At 40.7% G+C, this 17,730-nt stretch overlaps 1 protein-coding gene across 1 annotated transcript; it reads left to right on the forward strand.

Annotated features, from left to right (window-relative positions):
- Positions 1 to 8,739: 8,739 nt before the first annotated feature.
- RBP2 (retinol binding protein 2) lies at positions 8,740 to 17,221 on the forward strand. The gene is made up of 4 exons (XM_053951942.1): positions 8,740 to 8,812; positions 11,447 to 11,625; positions 15,309 to 15,410; positions 17,168 to 17,221. Exons 1-4 carry the CDS (start codon positions 8,740 to 8,742, stop codon positions 17,219 to 17,221), a joined length of 408 nt encoding a protein of 135 aa, XP_053807917.1.
- Positions 17,222 to 17,730: the final 509 nt, after the last annotated feature.

Consider the following 17,730-nt stretch of genomic DNA (forward strand, 5'->3'; position numbering starts at 1 on the left):
TTTCCCAGCCCTGTTCACAGGCCTCCCAGCCCCTCCAGCCATGCTGCACATTGTCACTGTCACTCTTCCAACGTGCTGCTCTTTGAACCCTTAGCACTGCTGGCTGAAGACGTAGCTGTAGTAGTCACGAGGAGGAAAAGGAATCATTTTTCCCCCTCATGCTGAATAGTGTTCTAACAGACTTATTTTCTACCTTAAAATGCCCCCTGGTTTCCACCGGCTGATAGCAGAGCTAGTTCATGCAGCAGTGCTCTCCCCAAAAGCTCTCCCCATCTTTCAGCTGCCAAGCAATGGAGCACAGTACCCTGATAGCCAAGACTCCTCTTTTCCCTGACAGGATTGTCTTTTACCAGCAACAAAGGCTATGATAAACATCACTCTAACAGATATATAGCTTACTGCAACGACTTTGCTTTATGTCTGGCAAGTTAGAAAAAACTGCCCAGTTATCTATATTTTTACAAGTAACACATTTCATTTCAGCACAGGACTTGGTTTTCCCACTGCTGTGAAGGGAGACTCCTCATGAGGAGTCTAATGGTGCTGAAGAAATACTGCCCAGCACAAACTCCTTTTTCATGGCAGAAGTCAGAGCTGACACTTCACTTGTGCTGTTCCCACCCCCCTGGCAGCCTGTGCCCATGTTCATGAACAGGAGACACTTGTATCCATACTGGGTTTTGCTCTGATCAAACCCCAGATCACCTGGAAATTTCCATAAAATCATGATAGAGCCAAAAGCTACCATCACTGTAACTTCAAACACAGCCTAAAAGGGGCAGGTGGGGAAAATCTCTAGAGACCAGAGTAGACACTTTCATGTTGCAGTAAATAGCAAACAGTTTTAGCAAGACACAGGTAAACATGGCTGTTCTGCCTTATCCATCCAGCTTTCTTAAGTTCCTTTTGGAATCATTCTAGGCAAGCTATTGTTTTTCCTTCCTTCCTTCCTTCCTTCCTTCCTTCCTTCCTTCCTTCCTTCCTTCCTTCCTTCCTTCCTTCCTTCCTTCCTTCCTTCCTTCCTTCCTTCCTTCCTTCCTTCCTTCCTTCCTTCCTTCCTTCCTTCCTTCCTTCCTTCCTTCCTTCCTTCCTTCCTTCCTTCCTTCCTTCCTTCCTTCCTTCCTTCCTTCCTTCCTTCCTTCCTTCCTTCCTTCCTTCCTTCCTTCCTTCCTTCCTTCCTTCCTTCCTTCCTTCCTTCCTTCCTTCCTTCCTTCCTTCCTTCCTTCCTTCCTTCCTTCCTTCCTTCCTTCCTTCCTTCCTTCCTTCCTTCCTTCCTTCCTTCCTTCCTTCCTTCCTTCCTTCCTTCCTTCCTTCCTTCCTTCCTTCCTTCCTTCCTTCCTTCCTTCCTTCCTTCCTTCCTTCCTTCCTTCCTTCCTTCCTTCCTTCCTTCCTTCCTTCCTTCCTTCCTTCCTTCCTTCCTTCCTTCCTTCCTTCCTTCCTTCCTTCCTTCCTTCCTTCCTTCCTTCCTTCCTTCCTTCCTTCCTCTTTTCTTTTACTCTTTTAGTGAAAGACAGCCTGCCATTCTCTTATATTATATATAGAGATATACATGTATAGGTAAATCTCTACCTAATCATCTAAAATATAGAATTTAGGAAACTTTATTTTCTTTTTTATCTTCTTCTATATTAAATGTACTTGGTACATCTTACTGAAAAGTGAAATTACCATATTTATCAATTCCTTATCTCAAATTAGTTTTCCATTGTCAATGTCAATAAAACAGATATAAATGCTCCTTCCCCTGCTTTGCATGCATGTGCATCCAGTAGCTGAAAGCATGTGGCATCCCTGCTGTTAAGAACCAATCCTGTCTGGGAGAAATCTTAATTTCAGCCATGTATCTTGGATTGTCTTGCTTGGCCCATCCCCAGTAACTGATGGATTACATTCATGCCTTAGGAGCCAGCTTGCAGTGTCACATGTGCTGCATTTTAACAGCACTGAGTGGACAAACTCATTGAACTACTGCAGACAATATTGGGATTTTTCAACTTAGTTTTTTTTTAAAGATTAAATTTTCATCCTAAGTACTGTTTCTATCAAAAAATTGCTAACTTAGAGCCAGGAATCCACCAAAAGATCAGACAGATATCTAAATGCCACTGTTACTACAAAAAATTGTTTTCTCATGTTCCAGGATGCCTTGGAGCGTTGCACTGGTTCATTCCTCAAACAGGGTGGGGTAGAACAAAGCCAGAGCCTTTCCCACAGCAGGGATGCTGCTGTGGGGCTGGAGATGCAGACAGAGAAGAATTACCCACACAGTGCTGTGAGAGGAGCAGATTAATGAGGTTTACTTCACTGAGGGTCCCCTAATCAACAGGAAAGAATGACCTGACATTCTGAGAGGTGTAGCAACACAGGATGAGGGGACTCACAGTTACCCTAATTTGCTGCTGGCTTGCTGAACTGGTATTTTTTTCTATCTGAAGCACTAAAAGGGATTTATGGCAAAAAGAAAGCAGAAATAGACACACTCACCTATCCAGGAATTTTCCTGGAGAGGGGTAATAGTTCTGGAACTGCTCTGCACTGACAGCAGCACAGTGAAGGAACACAGGCTGAGTGTTGGTGGGGATTTCCATCAGTAGCTCTGGAGACAGCATACAGCCCTCTGGGACACTAGCCTTAACTCCTTGAGTTACCACAAGAATGGTTCTAACCTCCTTCTAAATGGCTACAGTGAACCCAAAATTGGGCACTAATTGCAACAGCTGAAACAACCTTTTCTCTTCATCAGGATTGTAGAACTGGAAGCAAAATCCTTCTGTCATTGAATTCTATCACTTATGAGTTATGTGGAAACTTGAGGTCTAAGATATTTGAAAGTATCTCTAAAAGAGTTATTCAGATGAGGTAAAGAGGATTGTTTCTGTCGGACAAAAATGAATCTTTAAAATATTCTTCTAATGGACGAGAGACCCTGCATTAAAATGGCATTTCAGCTTTGATGGTCGAGCATGAACAAGCTAAAGGAGATAACTCTTTTCTTAGCTAAATTGTGCTTGTTGTGGAAGTATCAAAGAAAAAACCTCAGACTTCTTTCTATAGATTCTTCTAATTCAAAATCTATCCAACAGTATTCCAGTTCAATGTCTAAGTAAAACAAACTTTAACTGATAAAGATAAGAAGTGGCAGTTGCAATTACAAAACTTTGCCACAGAATAAATACAATTAAGGTATAGATTACAGTTACAGATATTAATGCATAGTTCATGCAGGGAATTCACATTCTGAAAAAATCTTTTAAAGGAAAATTTAACCAGCCTTAATGGCAATGACAAAGCACTTGAATGGGGTTCAGATTTTCCATCCACGCTGGAGTTAGTCCAGAAGGCTTTAATGCAGAATGTAAAAGGTTCTGCTCACTGATTGCTCTGCCTGGTGACTTCTTTCATGACCTTGGCCAAACCATGTTGTCTCCTCAGTTTTTCTGATTTCACAAAGGCTGATGATTTTTATCTGCTTCCTCGAAGCCTGAATAAAGAGCTTTGAATAAGTGCTCAGGAGAACTAACAAACAAATAAATTCAGTATTCCTCATTTATTTTAAAAATCAAGGTTGGTCAGTTTTATCCACTGGCCAATAGTTCTCTAGAGCGTAATATTTCAAAATGTAAACCACCTTAATAAAAGTGAGTTCTCAAGGCAGTATTTTTTATGTTATCAGTAACACAATCACAAGTGGCATTATGAAATCTCTAAAAGCTAAGCTAAAGTCCTCAGTTAAGAGAGGAGGGAGGCTTTTGATTAATAATGTGTGTAACATCTGCACCCAACTCCATCAACAAAATCAGATGGAGCAGGGGAGGTGAAAATGACTGAAAAAAGACAAAACCTCAATGGCTGAAAACCACTCACTTTATTTCTAAGAGTGATGTAAAGCATATTTTGTGCATCTTTGCTGAAGGTAAACACAAAATGTGCTGAACTGGCATAACTGACCTCTGTGCACCCTGTGTACACTGCTGCCTTTTTCCCATCCTGGAAATGAAACTCGAGATCATTTTAGTAATGTGAGAGCAGATCTTTATATGCAGGTCTTCAGGGGAAGTTATGGAAAGATGTCCACAAAAGCTGCCCCCTACAGGGATGAGTACACAGTTATAGGTTTTAGGAAATCAGCACAATTGATAAAAGCACCAATTAGGAGGACAAGGGGAGATGCAATCCTCCCCAGGCCAAGCCCCTTCTCTGGAGCCCCCCTGGGCACTGGCTGTGCTCTGTCCATGAAATGGATCTCCAAGAGTTGCTCTCAGCTTTGGATCCCAGGAAGAGCCAAGACAGCACAGGGGCCTTGTACCTCCCAGAGCTTGGAGCTCTGGGATTTGCTTTTTATTCCTGCCTAGGGAAGGGCCATGGAAAAGTACTGGGAAAACTTGTCACTAATAGAATAGGTGACAGAGCTACAGATATATGCACGAAGGATACAGAGAATATAGAAAAGAAAAAAAGGCAAAACCCAAACTGGCATCAACACCCTCATCCTCCCACAGCATCTGCACCCTGTCCCTGGTTTGTCACGAGGCGTCAGACAAGTTCCTGTTCTGAGACGGGAATGAGGGAATTCCCCCTTCTCTTAGGTGTCAACAAGTGTGTCCCTGCAGATTTCTGCTCTGGCGTGATCAGCTGAGAACTGACACCAAATAGTAAGTGTTTGGGCAACAAGAACTCTATGTGCAACTGGCCAGAATCCTTCCATTCCCTCTCAGGAGGGCAGAGCACAGCAATAAAGGCCAGGAGTCACAGCCAAACCTCCAGCTCCAAGGCACTGAAGGGGGCTTGCTCATACTGAGTGTGCCTGACCCAGCGAGAAAGGCTGGGATCAGCCAGGGATGGCCAAGGTAGAGCAGGGCCAGTCAATGCTGGGGGGAGGCAACCCCCAAATGGGCCAGCAAACCGTATTTGCTGAGCCCCTCTCGCAAATAAAACCTTTGGATTCTGTCCCCTCCTGCTGTGCATGCCTCTCCTCCTGCCACATCCTGGTGAGGTCCCTGCAGGACATCACACATGGACAAGGAGCCCCTTGCCTCCTTCCAGAGCACTCCTGGTGTTCAGGACATGACTCCTGGTGTTTGTGCAGAACAGAGCCCCCAGCCTGTGGGACAGCACCTCTGACAGCTTTTGCAGCAGCAGCCATCACTGACTACATTGCAAGAGATTAATTTTCAAAAAAAAAAAAAAAAATAAACCTAGTGAGTGCAATGTGCTAACAAGTTAAAAATAATAATAGGTGTCTGTGACCATGCTGCTTCTGTCTGAATCCTTCAGGGGGATTCAGTTGCTAAGAACAACTTACGCAGTTTGCCATATTCCCATGTGTTAAACAACAACCAAATAACTACAGGCAAAAGTCCCAGCTGTCAAGCATGAGGAGTGTAGGGGCTGCCTGGGGGAGTACCAGGCATTTCTCTCCTGTGTTATATCTGCATATTGGATAATTTAAAAGAAAAATTAAATGAGGCAAGGGCAGAGTGGGAAGCATGTTACAGACTCTTCAAAACACCATCCCCTAAACTTTACAGGGAAAATTCCATTTGACTGGTCCTGCTGTGCTTTATATAGAGCTCTGACAGAAGAATTTTTCCAAGGGGATTGCACTTGCAGCTCTTTCAGACAGCAAGAAAGAGCTTTGTTCACCTACCCAGATAGAATTTCTCTCTGGGCAGGTCTCAGACACAATGGGAGGAACTGGAAGTGTTGGGAGCAGCATCCATGACTGCTGACTCTTCCACACAAACAGCATTTGGGTGTTTTCCATGAGAGCTTTTCCTTTCAAACTGCCTCTAATCAATCCAGATTCATTGGAACGAGGCAAGCAATGCTATCTTTGTTTCTTCACACACAGATAAAGACTGGAAAAGTAATTTAGGCTTTTAGCAGAAGTAAGTTGATTTTTTGTGACTTTGCTTTATCTCCACAGACTTAGTATTCAGCCATATAGCTTAGCCCTGTGTTGAAAAAAAATATATGAGCTCAGTGTTTCATTTTTAGCAAGTGGTTTTGCAAGAAAAAGGTGCTGAGAACAAGACAGTCATGGCAATTAGGAGAGGGCACCTTATCTGCATTTGTCCAAATGTAGAGTTTTTCCATGGGAAGGTAATACTCTTTTGCCATTTAAAAAGTTTGTGTATAGAGTACATAAGCAATAAATACGAAGCACAAAGAATAATTAATAAGATTTTAAGTAGATAATAAGTAAAAAATTTTAAACTTTGTTGAGAGGCAGGTCAGTGTAACTGCAAGGCAGAGCTGAGACTTGGAACTGTGCACCCAGGGCTTTCAGGCAATAGTGTGAGCAGTACCTGTGCTGTGCCCTGGCACCCTGTGATTTAGGCAGGCATTTGGCTGTGGTGGAGGTTTTACTGTCTCTCAAGATATTGATTCATAAACTGAATATTCTCTTTGTGGACCTTAGTGCAACACTCTTTTAAAGCTCATGAAGCATCACAGAACTCTGTCAAGTCAATATTTCATGTTTTATTAATTCCCTACTTAGCCAGTTCTCTGATTGGTTAAATGTAGTGTCTGTAAAAACCTCCTGGTTGTATTTTTACCTGAAAAGGCTCAAAATGCTAATTTAGGCTGATGGATACACACGTGCTTAGAAAATACATTTATTGGGAGAAAAATGTAAAAGAATTAATAAGGGATGAGCAAAACCAAAACACAGTGGGGAAAAGCTGTACAAGTATATGTCTATGCTGTTAACTAGTTATGAAATTTTGTGCAAAGGATGCATTCATGTCATAATTAATTCTCTCAGAATGTGCCTAGCTCTGCATATCTACAGCAATGGAGCCTTCTGTTACTCTATTAATGGACATTAATTGCTGATGGTCACATGACACAGCTTCAGTCTCTTCCCCACCTCACCAAAATGTGTTACACAGGAAGTAAACTATGTCAGAACTGAAATCAATGAGCAGCTAAAATGTCCTGCCTTGAGCTTCTAGCACCTGCTCTGATTCTAGGAGATGATTGTAGACAGTCTGATATATTCTCATTTTTACAGGACCTTTTTATATATACATAAAATGTGTAAATAGTAGTAATGTATTATTGACATTGATGCAACACAGAGGCTAAGAAAGATGTGCAAAATCCAAATATTGCAGAAGTATTACATAATACACTACAGAACAAAAGGGGTTTAATTTTCACTTTCAATGTGGCATCACTCATAGAGTTCCATCTGGAATTTCTCAGAGTGGAAACAAACACATCAGTTGTAGATGTGATCAGCCCAATAAATCGTGCTGGAGATGAGACAGGTTTCAGAAAGCTGTTCTCATCCTGTGTAAAGCTGTCAGCTTCCCTGGATAAACTGCTCTGCAGACCAAGTGCACCCCACAGCCAGGGCTGCAGGTCATTTCCCGGGGCCATTCCCACAGGAATTCAGCTCCAGCTCCCAGTCACTGAGTTCCCTCTGCCTTTGCCCCATTGAAAACCCTCTTCAGGGCTCCCACAAGTACAGATCAGGATACTTCTTCTCGTTGTCTTAAATTAGCTCCTTAAGTTGAGGCATTTTAAGAACTCAACTCCCAGAAACTCTCAACTTCCTTTGGGTTTGCTTTGAAGGTTTTTTTAATCCCTGTACAAATTTTAAGCATTTGTGGAATTTTGCCTTAAATTTTGACAAAGTAAAGGCATAGAAGAGAAATCATAAGATCAGTAACTCTTCCCTTTACTTATTCCTGAGTAGAAGATCTAGACCTTAATACTTTTTCTAGCAAATACTACCATTAAAAAAAAAAAAAAAAAAAAAAAAAAAAAGGAGAGGAAGGCAAGGAGTTCAAGAAGTTTTTTACTTTTGGTTACTTCAGTTATTGTCTCTGTAGAGCCATCTGTACATTATCTTGACTGATTAAAGCCACATAACACCAAACCTTATCTTAAATTAATTTGGTTTTAGTACTTACTTTAAATTCCAATAAAGTTTGACTGCACATTCGCCTTTCTGACACATTCTGAATGTGCTTATCTGCACAACTGAAATCCATGTTTTTCTCCACAACTATGTATAAAATAGATTTCCAATGCAAACTGACATGTTTCAGAGGAATTACGAAATCATTTTCATGGCAGAATTGATATTAAATATGATTGATTTTCATTTTGTTTACATTTGCTAAACTTGCTCTTAAACCAAAAGAAAAATATGGAAGTGTAGTCGGTATTAGTACACCTATTGATATATGGCAGATATATTGAAAATCAAACAAAAGCAAAAATATTTTGAAGAGGAGTATTCTGTTTCCTGCCCTGTCTAACATTTGTTTCACATTCAAGACTTCCATAAGCTTTAAGTGGGAGTTCTGGATGGGTCAGCTCTGTAAGACTCAAATTCATAGAGAAAAGTGACACGTAGAAAGGAACTAAAAGCCAATTCACCTTGGAAACTTTAACTGGGTTGTACAATTTGCCACGATGTTCAATATATTTCAAAGGTATCCCATAATAGCCAGCAGTTCTCTACAAAGGTCACTGTAAAATCATATCCTGTATTACTCCATATTTCTGAAATTGTTCCTTGTCTGCCAGCTGTTCAGCTGAACTTTGTCAATGAAAGCAAAGTTTCCAGGGTTATCACTCTGCCCCTTCAACTGCATTATCTACAAAACCATAAACCTGAGTGGAAAAAAAGATCTGGAAAGGTTTATAAAAGATTCCCTGAGCAGAGGTTGATTCCAGCCTCTCCTCCTGAGCTGAAGCTGGGTTTAGGCTCTCGCCACCATGCCTGCCGATTACAATGGGACCTGGGAAATGGTGACCAATGACAACTTTGAAGGCTACATGGTTGCTTTAGGTAAATGACAAAATATTAATTATATCACGAGAAAATGGTTCAATTGTCAGTCAAATCCTTCTAAAAATTAAGGAGCTTTTTCTGTAATGTACATTGTGGCATAAGGGTTCCTGCCAATCACATTACAAATCAAGTAATTGTTTTCAAAATTGCAATGATCTAAATATATAAGCAAATGAAGGCTTGTAGCCAGAGATGTTATTCTTTACTTAGATAAATGAAGAAACAGATACAGGTGGGGAAAAAAGCCCCACACCAACAAGTTTTCAGATCTAAAAGCTCTTTTTTACTCCTGGTGTATTCGTACTGTAACAGTGGAGCCACAAGTTGGTTAAAGAGGAATAAGATATTCTATAGCAGTAAGGTAACAATAATGCTATTATTTAATGAGTGCTTTGAACTAATTATGGTACAGAGGTGAAAACTTTGATACTTAAACTGATTTTCTACTAGTTTTACCAAAAAAACCTTAATCCTAATTGCTTGATCTGTTCAGATTGAAATAGAAGAAATATATAAATATATAAAATAAACTCTCATCATTATTCATCAACAACTGAAAGCAGTTGCAATTTTCTCAAAGCTTTAACTCTCTTGAGAGAGAAAGGCAAGTTTCACTATTCATGGTTTTTAGCTTCTGCATTTGTGGACAAAAACTCAATAACTTCAGGGACATCTGTAAATAATATGCATATACACTTGTGACGGGTAAAAAGAGAGAGTGCTTGAAAATGAGAATGATTGGGAAAATTACTAGGACAATGTCTTGAATTTCAGGAGAAAGATATAAATTAATTGAAGTGATTTTTGTGCATATGTGCATACATAAACCATAAGTTATATATACACAATCAGCTATAGTAATTTAAAACTGCCAATGAATAAGCAAAAATAACCCAACACCAAAACCACTGCAAAGATGCATATGCTGTAGGTGATTCTCAGAAAGAAATGGCAGGAAAAGGGTGAAAAGATATTCTTCTGCTCTTTTTCCCACCATTTTACATTTTGTTGATATTTTAAGTATTAATGTGCTCAGATTCAAAGCACGCTGAGGTTTTGAGGGTTTTTTAAAATTCATCTGTCCTTTTAATTAATACATACACATTTCTATACTTTAATTAAAGATTAGTTTTGCCCTCTAAGTCAGAAAGTTTGATTTTATCATGAACATGTTACAAAGTACTTAAATATACTATAATAGAACTACATATCATTTTTATTGCTTGTATAGTTCAAAATGCAGTTATGAAAACCATGTTTTAATAAAACCTCCCTGATTTTTCTCCAGGAGCTACAAGACCAATATATTAGTCAGAAATAGCATTTCTTTAGAGGTCTAGACATTTTTTCCCTCAGAGAGAACTAAATTTTATGTTGCCTGGCTATAAATCAGCCCCGGAGATACCTTTAATCCACCACAGCAGATAAAATATACCCAAGAAGTCTTGAATATAAATACTGAGCAAGACCATTATTCCTCATGTTTAAAAGTCACATTTTTTTCAAGCCTATCCTCTTACTCAATTCGATTAGTACTTCCCAAGTAGGATAATGAATCTAGCAAAAGAAAAGGGCTCCATTAGAGAGGGACATTGCTGGGCTGGCAGTGATTAATGCCCATGTGAAAGCGCCAGAGGATGGCCAGCAAACCAAACCCACCTTTCAGTCTCTGCAGAGGCATGGGAGGTGATTTCATTTGCATACAGCACCACAGTAAGATTCCCTGGCAGCTGGTCAGAAATATTTATTGCAGATGGTGATGCTGCTGGCACTGGGGGCTGGCTGGGCAGCCTGGGATCGTGTCAGGGATGCTGTCCCTTTGGTGACAGCAGTGCTTCCAGTGCCAAGCAGCTGTGTGCATTATCATGTTAGTCCTCGTCATGAGCACAGTAAGGGTGTCAAGGAGATCAGCACTGCAGGAAATGTTCACGGAATATGAAACAGAAACTGTCAATTGCTCTACACAGATACTTTTTTGACTTTTGACTTTGAATTTGTCTCCTTTTGAACTGCAATTTATTTGTGTGTCTGCTAACGAACAATAATGGATTTCACTTTTTATTTGATTGTTTCTTTTATCATTAATATAACTTTAATTCTTTTAAGCTAATTAATTAACCTCTCGTATGCTCCCAGACTACAGGTTCATCAGAAAAGTAACACACCCAGGTCCTCTTGATTACATACTTATTCTCCCTTGATTACATACCCAGTCTAACATGTTGAATTTCTGATAAGGAGTATTACTCTGAGATCCTTCTTTAGTGAGGCAAAAAGGCACTGTCAGGCTTAATAGCCCTCTCGTTTCACATTCTTGAAAAAATTCAGGTGATTAAACACACCAGCATCTATTCATTCCTGGTTGTACGTTCACAACATTCACACAGATATCCCATTAATAAATAAATTTATTATCAGTGGAAGAGCCTCAAGTTGAAAGTGTACCTGTAAACACAAGATGATTTTTATTTGAAATTATCTTTTTCTCTGAAAAATGCTGCAGGTAAAAGCAGCATTTGTGGAACTGTGTTTCACTTGCTTTATTTTTTAATGTGTAAATTTAAATGCTGTGGGGCTTTATTTTCGTTAGCAAATACTGGAATTTTCACTCTCTTTTCCGGTTTCTGACAGGTATTGATTTTGCAACTCGTAAGATTGCAAAACACTTGAAACAAACAAAGGAGATTGTTCAAAATGGAGACAATTTTAAAACCAAAACACTCAGTACTTTCAGAAATTATGATGTGGATTACACTGTGGGAGTGGAGTTTGAGGAGCACACCAAAGGACTGGATAACCGAGTGGTAAAGGTAAAAACCTGGGACCTGGTATCTGTTCATACTGCACTCAGCACCAGGAGCCTGCAGTTGCCAAAATCAGCTGAATACATTCAGTAAACCCCCAATATTTCACAGACATCAGAGGATTTTTATAAAGCAGAAGTAATTTGCATCCTGAGACAGTTTTCTTTCCTGCTACAAGCATTTATTAGAAATGCAAATCAGGATGGCTACTGAGATACATGAGGACAATCATTAATTAGGTTTTTCTAGTGAGGGATTTTTCCAGCTTTTCCCATACACCTTATGTATCTAGAAAGCAGCAAAATTGTATTTTTATCTGTGCATCCTCCTTAAGGAAACTGGGGGTTGATCCCTGTGAATTTAGGACTGCATCAATAGAACTTTTCATTTTGAGATGACTGGGTTTGCACTGAGCGGTCTCAGCCAGGCAGTTTAACAGTTAGACATTGTTAAAAATAAACCTGCACTCATCTTTTACTGTTAGGGGAGCTTTGGGAAGGGGCAAGAAAAAGATGTGAGCCAAAGCTTGGAGCGTGGCAGGGCACTGGCAGGGCAGGAGGGCAGGGAGGCCAGCAGTGGCTGCTTCACTGCCTTGGGGATAATTGGAGCTACCTGAGCTCAGAACTGCCCCAGGAAGCTGTGGCCATTTGTTCAGACACCTTTCAGGGAGATTTGTGGATAACACATATATTAAGGGCCATGTTGTACCCCCGCCCTACCTCCTGTGGCAGTCAGTTCCTGAGGGATTCAAACAAGGCTCTCTCAGAGAATTCAGGGAGGAAAACAATACACACGAGCACTGATTCACTTCCTGAATTCAGTTTCACGTTTCTGTATCAATACTGCCTCTGTTTTACTTTCTTCTCACCCTAAAAACTTAAGCAACACTTTCAGATGTAGAAAGGCCAGTAGATCTTAAATTTCCATTGGCTGCCCCTGTTGGAGCCTTGCTAATCCAGCATTCCCTTCCTCCTTTGGTCATCATTCACTGAATCTCCATTATCAGCTCTGCTGATTTCCACACCTCTATTTCCACATCTCTGTTCTGCCACTCAGCTCGCAGCTGCCAAACTCTGAGAAGCTGAGATCAAAACTCTCTGTCAACAAGACCTGTTTGTTTTGGCAATTGCCACAGGAAAAGTGGCAGCATAAAGGACATGTTTATATTTGAACTCACATCCTCCCTCAGTGGAGGGACACAAATTTAGCAGAAGATGTGGCTTGTTCACCATGGATCACTTTTAATTCTCAAACTAACTTTGTGCAGTGTAATTCCTATGATTTCTTCCGAATTATTTCGCATTCACAGCACTGCAAGCCATCAAAGAGTAAGACCCATTTTTTTTAACTATCCTGAACATCCCTATATCTAAATTTTCTTTCTGCTTCCTTGTCCAGTGGGCACTGAGTGGAACTAATTCCTGTGACAAAGTCTATGCTTAAAAACACTGCTCCCACACCTCTTCAGATCAGTGGAAGGCACCGCTAAGGATCTAAGGACTCATTAGTTTCATCACTCCTTAAACCCATCAATTAGTGCTCTGCCAGTGCTCATCACCACTACAAAAGCCTTGCTCTGCAATGAGGGAGGGAGGGAAGGAAGGAGGGAAGGAAGGAGGGAAGGAAGGAGGGAAGGAAGGAGGGAAGGAAGGAGGGAAGGAAGGAAGGAAGGAAGGAAGGAAGGAAGGAAGGAAGGAAGGAAGGAAGGAAGGAAGGAAGGAAGGAAGGAAGGAAGGAAGGAAGGAAGGAAGGAAGGAAGGAAGGAAGGAAGGAAGGAAGGAAGGAAGGAAGGAAGGAAGGAAGGAAGGAAGGAAGGAAGGAAGGAAGGAAGGAAGGAAGGAAGGAAGGAAGGAAGGAAGGAAGGAAGGAAGGAAGGAAGGAAGGAAGGAAGGAAGGAAGGAAGGAAGGAAGGAAGGAAGGAAGGAAGGAAGGAAGGAAGGAAGGAAGGAAGGAAGGAAGGAAGGAAGGAAGGAAGGAAGGAAGGAAGGAAGGAAGGAAGGAAGGAAGGAAGGAAGGAAGGAAGGAAGGAAGGAAGGAAGGAAGGAAGGAAGGAAGGAAGGAAGGAAGGAAGGAAGGAAGGAAGGAAGGAAGGAAGGAAGGAAGGAAGGAAGGAAGGAAGGAAGGAAAGGAAGGAAGGAAGGAAGGAAGGAAGGAAGGAAGGAAGGAAGGAAGGAAGGAAGGAAGGAAGGAAGGAAGGAAGGAAGGAAGGAAGGAAGGAAGGAAGGAAGGAAGGAAGGAAGGAAGGAAGGAAGGAAGGAAGGAAGGAAGGAAGGAAGGAAGGAAGGAAGGAAGGAAGGAAGGAAGGAAGGAAGGAAGGAAGGAAGGAAGGAAGGAAGGAAGGAAGGAAGGAAGGAAGGAAGGAAGTGTGCATTTATAACCCTACCTGATTTAATTACTTTTGCCTAATATTCATTTCTAAACAAATCATGTAATTTGTTTCCAGAGATGAGAAGGAAAAGGGACGAATGACATGCCATTACTTTCTGAATTGCTCTAAAAGTATTTTCTGGTCATTCTATTAACAAAACAATGCCTCAAACACATTAAAGTTAGATGAAGGTAATAAAATTGGTAGGCAACATTTAAATGTAAAGAGGGCATGGATAATTTAAAGAGCATGTAGCTTGAAAATTCCGTAAATAAGAAAGAAATTAATTGAAATGGAATGAGTTTTGTCTCATTATTAATGTAAAGCTCCCTCATAAGAGAAATAAATCATCTAGTGCTGGACTAGAAAATGAATTAAGCTCCCAATACGCTTGGAGCTTTATAATAACTGAGCTTCCATGGACTGTAACTGGTGTCTAATAAGGACTTGTCTGATACATGGTTAAATACTCCCCAAAAGGACAGTGGTTCAAATGCACAGCAATTCCAACAAAGTTGCTTTGAATGTACCCTGGCACATCTGTAGACAGATAATTCAGCCTGTGAAGAGAACTTTTCCTTGCTGAGGGTTATCCTGCTCCTGGACAAGAATCAGCACACCCTGTCTGCTGCTGCTAGACTGAATCATGCCAGACCAGGAGATGGCTGAGCATGGAAGGGATCTCCTGAGAACACCAGGTCCAACCTGTCTGCTCAGGCAGGGTCAGCCACTTTGTCTAGCTTATGATCACACCTCTTTAAATTTCTTACTAATTGTTTTAATACTGTAGGAGCTGACATGTGAAGACCAGGTGTGCCATCAGACATTTAAGAAAGTACATTAAAATATACAAACAAATTTAGTGTATGAGATGATAGCAACGTACTGTTCCTCTTGTTACTTTATGCAGAGCTAGAAAAGGTTAGCATTGCACTTTGCAGTACAAGCCTTCAAGTCTTCACTCATGAAAACCCGTTTTCATTAATGGCTTTAAACAGCAAGGAAAACATGCTCTTTGCTTCTATTGCATCAGTAGCTGCACACACTCAACAATTTTCCAGTTAATGTGACCACTTGTTACTCATGTATGTGAAGAAACACATGGAAATGACAACAAAGCACTGCAAAAGCTCTCCTCTGTCGCGCTGTTGGCATCCTGAATGCATTTGGGTTTTGTTTAAATGCTTTGGGGGTTTTTTATGAGGAAGTTGGAGAATGATAGGAAGCAACTGTAATTGTGTATTCACATTGTTTGAACTTATTTTTATATGTTCATAAACTTCTGGCTGATGTAACTGAGTTAATTATCTGATTCATGCAGTCCCTGGTGACCTGGGATGGTGACAAACTGGTCTGTGTTCAGCAAGGTGAAAAGAACAACAGAGGCTGGAAGCACTGGATTGAAGGAGACATCCTGCATCTGGTAAAGGCTGCTCCACAGATCCACAGTACATCACTGAGGCTGCAGCATAGGTTCAGGATTTCCATTTCAAAGGATTTGGTTTTTTTTTTTTCTAGTTAGAAAGATCTTTAGACAGTTCTGATCTCTGAACTCTAAGGAAATTTCTCCTCTGCTTCAACTCAGGAATGCTCAGTTTCTGTCCACCTGCTCCCAATTAAGTCAGAGCCCTGCAGTGGTTTTTTTTTGCTCCAGTTCACTTCCCTCCAGCTCTCAACCCTTCCTGTTATATTGGACCACTAACATAATCTCATTCTTATATAATCACTGGGGGGGGGGGGAGAAGAAAAAAAACCCAATCAGATTGCAAGATAAATGTTATTCTTTTTTCTGAGCAAAACAATATGAAATTTTAGTACACTGTACTGATCTGTATTACAGTACAGTGTACTAAAATACACTGTATATCCCCTGGATATTCAAGAGGATCCCACAAACAGCTTATACTGCAATTATTTTTTCTTAGTTCAATAATAAATTCAAACATCTAAAGTAGCAAGCTATAGCCCAAAGATAGATGCAGTGAGTCAAGAGAGGCCAGAAAAGCCTGTGCAGGAAATCAGCAATCAGTGATGTGCAGAAAGATTTCAAAAATAACAGTATTGTAGAATCATAGAATCATTAAGGTTGGAAAGGACCTCCAAGATGATGAAGTCCCAACTTTGACTGAACACCACCATGTCCATTAACCCGTATCACAAAGTGCCACATCTGCTCATTTTTTGAACATTTCTCATAATGATCATGATTGCAGAGTTTCCTGGGAAAGCAGTCAAGAAATGAGCATGACAATACTGGGTGGCACAGTAGGTGGATGGAGAGAGATTCTTGAGAAGAGCCCATTGTTGTGTCCTGTGCTTTGCTGCAAGCAATCTGCTCCTGGTTTGCTTTACACATGCTTGGTGTGGGCAGTCACAGTGGCTCCCACCTCTGTGCCTGAAAGGGCAAAGACAGGAATTCAAAACCACAAAGCGCCACCCAACTACAATCACCTGTCCAGTGCACTTCTCCAGCTCTGTCTGAACACACATTCAAAAGCTGACCTAAAATGTTCTACATGCTGGCACCAAGATTTAGACTGAGGCTGGTGGAAACAAAGCCAAGCAGATCCTTACAGCAGTCTCCAGAAAGTGTCCTGCAGGTTTGGCCCATTGCTGGCCACCAAGGCAGCTTCAGTCCCTCCAGAGGCCTGTTTGGCTCAGGAATGCTGCCTGATGGCACCAACCAGACTGGCTGCATTGCAATGTGCCAGCCTTTAAGGGGTCACTGCAGCCCTGGGCAGCAATGGTGCATTGTTCTGGCCCCTGAGAAACAGCTGGGCACACCTCTGAAGCAAATCAGCTTTTTAAAGCAGTCCTCTTTTTTTTTATTTATTTCCTTGTTTCAGTGCATCTCGTGAACTTTGAGGTAACATGAATTATAAACTATTACAGTTTTAATAACAGAACATGAAAAGGCCTTGAATTAAAGCAAAATTTTAATGCATTGTTAATGTTTATTCTTCTTAGAGTTCAATTCATGCATCAAAAACTAATTACTGCAACATGAGGTGCATACCTGCTGTTTGGTTACATATAGTGCTCTTTTCTTACTGTTCTCTGTTTCATAAGCATAAGTTTTTAATGCAGTGGCTCAGTTGTAGCAATTTCTGGCAGGATCTGATATATATATGAAATAAAACTTCTACCACTATATACTTACTAATTGTTTTATTACTGTAGGAACTGACATGTGAAGACCAGGTGTGCCATCAGACATTTAAGAAGAAGAACTAAAATGGAGCAGAAAGCCTCCCAGATCTTCATCACAATGTTATGCTGTTATGTTTTGTCTAAAAAGAAGAATGAAGCCAGATTTTCATTCCTTTGACTCTTCTGTGTGAAGATATTATGTGCCTGTTTATGGAAACAAACACATTTTATAGAAACAACATCAAACAGTTGCAAACCTCATAAATTCCTTTGCCTTTCAGTCTAGAGTTAAATAAAAGTAATTGTCTTTCAAATTATGTTTCCCTACATCTTTATAATGACTTCCAGAGGAATGTCCATTAGCAACAAGGCTGAAAATTAACAGTCACAATTATTTCAGTCACAATCTATGTCTCCACAGCGCTGTATTATCATAATGTCTCTGGGTGACTGAGTAACACTGGATATTCACTGGACTGTTTCTATTTCATTTAGTCCCGGATCACTAAGTCCACAGTTTCAGGCAACAGAATGCCTCACTGAGCACAATACATGTCCTTTCACATCAGGACTGTTCCCTTGGATTTGGCCCA

The sequence above is a fragment of the Vidua chalybeata genome, chromosome 10 (genome assembly GCF_026979565.1).
Source record: "Vidua chalybeata isolate OUT-0048 chromosome 10, bVidCha1 merged haplotype, whole genome shotgun sequence".
In the NCBI taxonomy this organism is placed as follows: domain Eukaryota; kingdom Metazoa; phylum Chordata; class Aves; order Passeriformes; family Viduidae; genus Vidua; species Vidua chalybeata.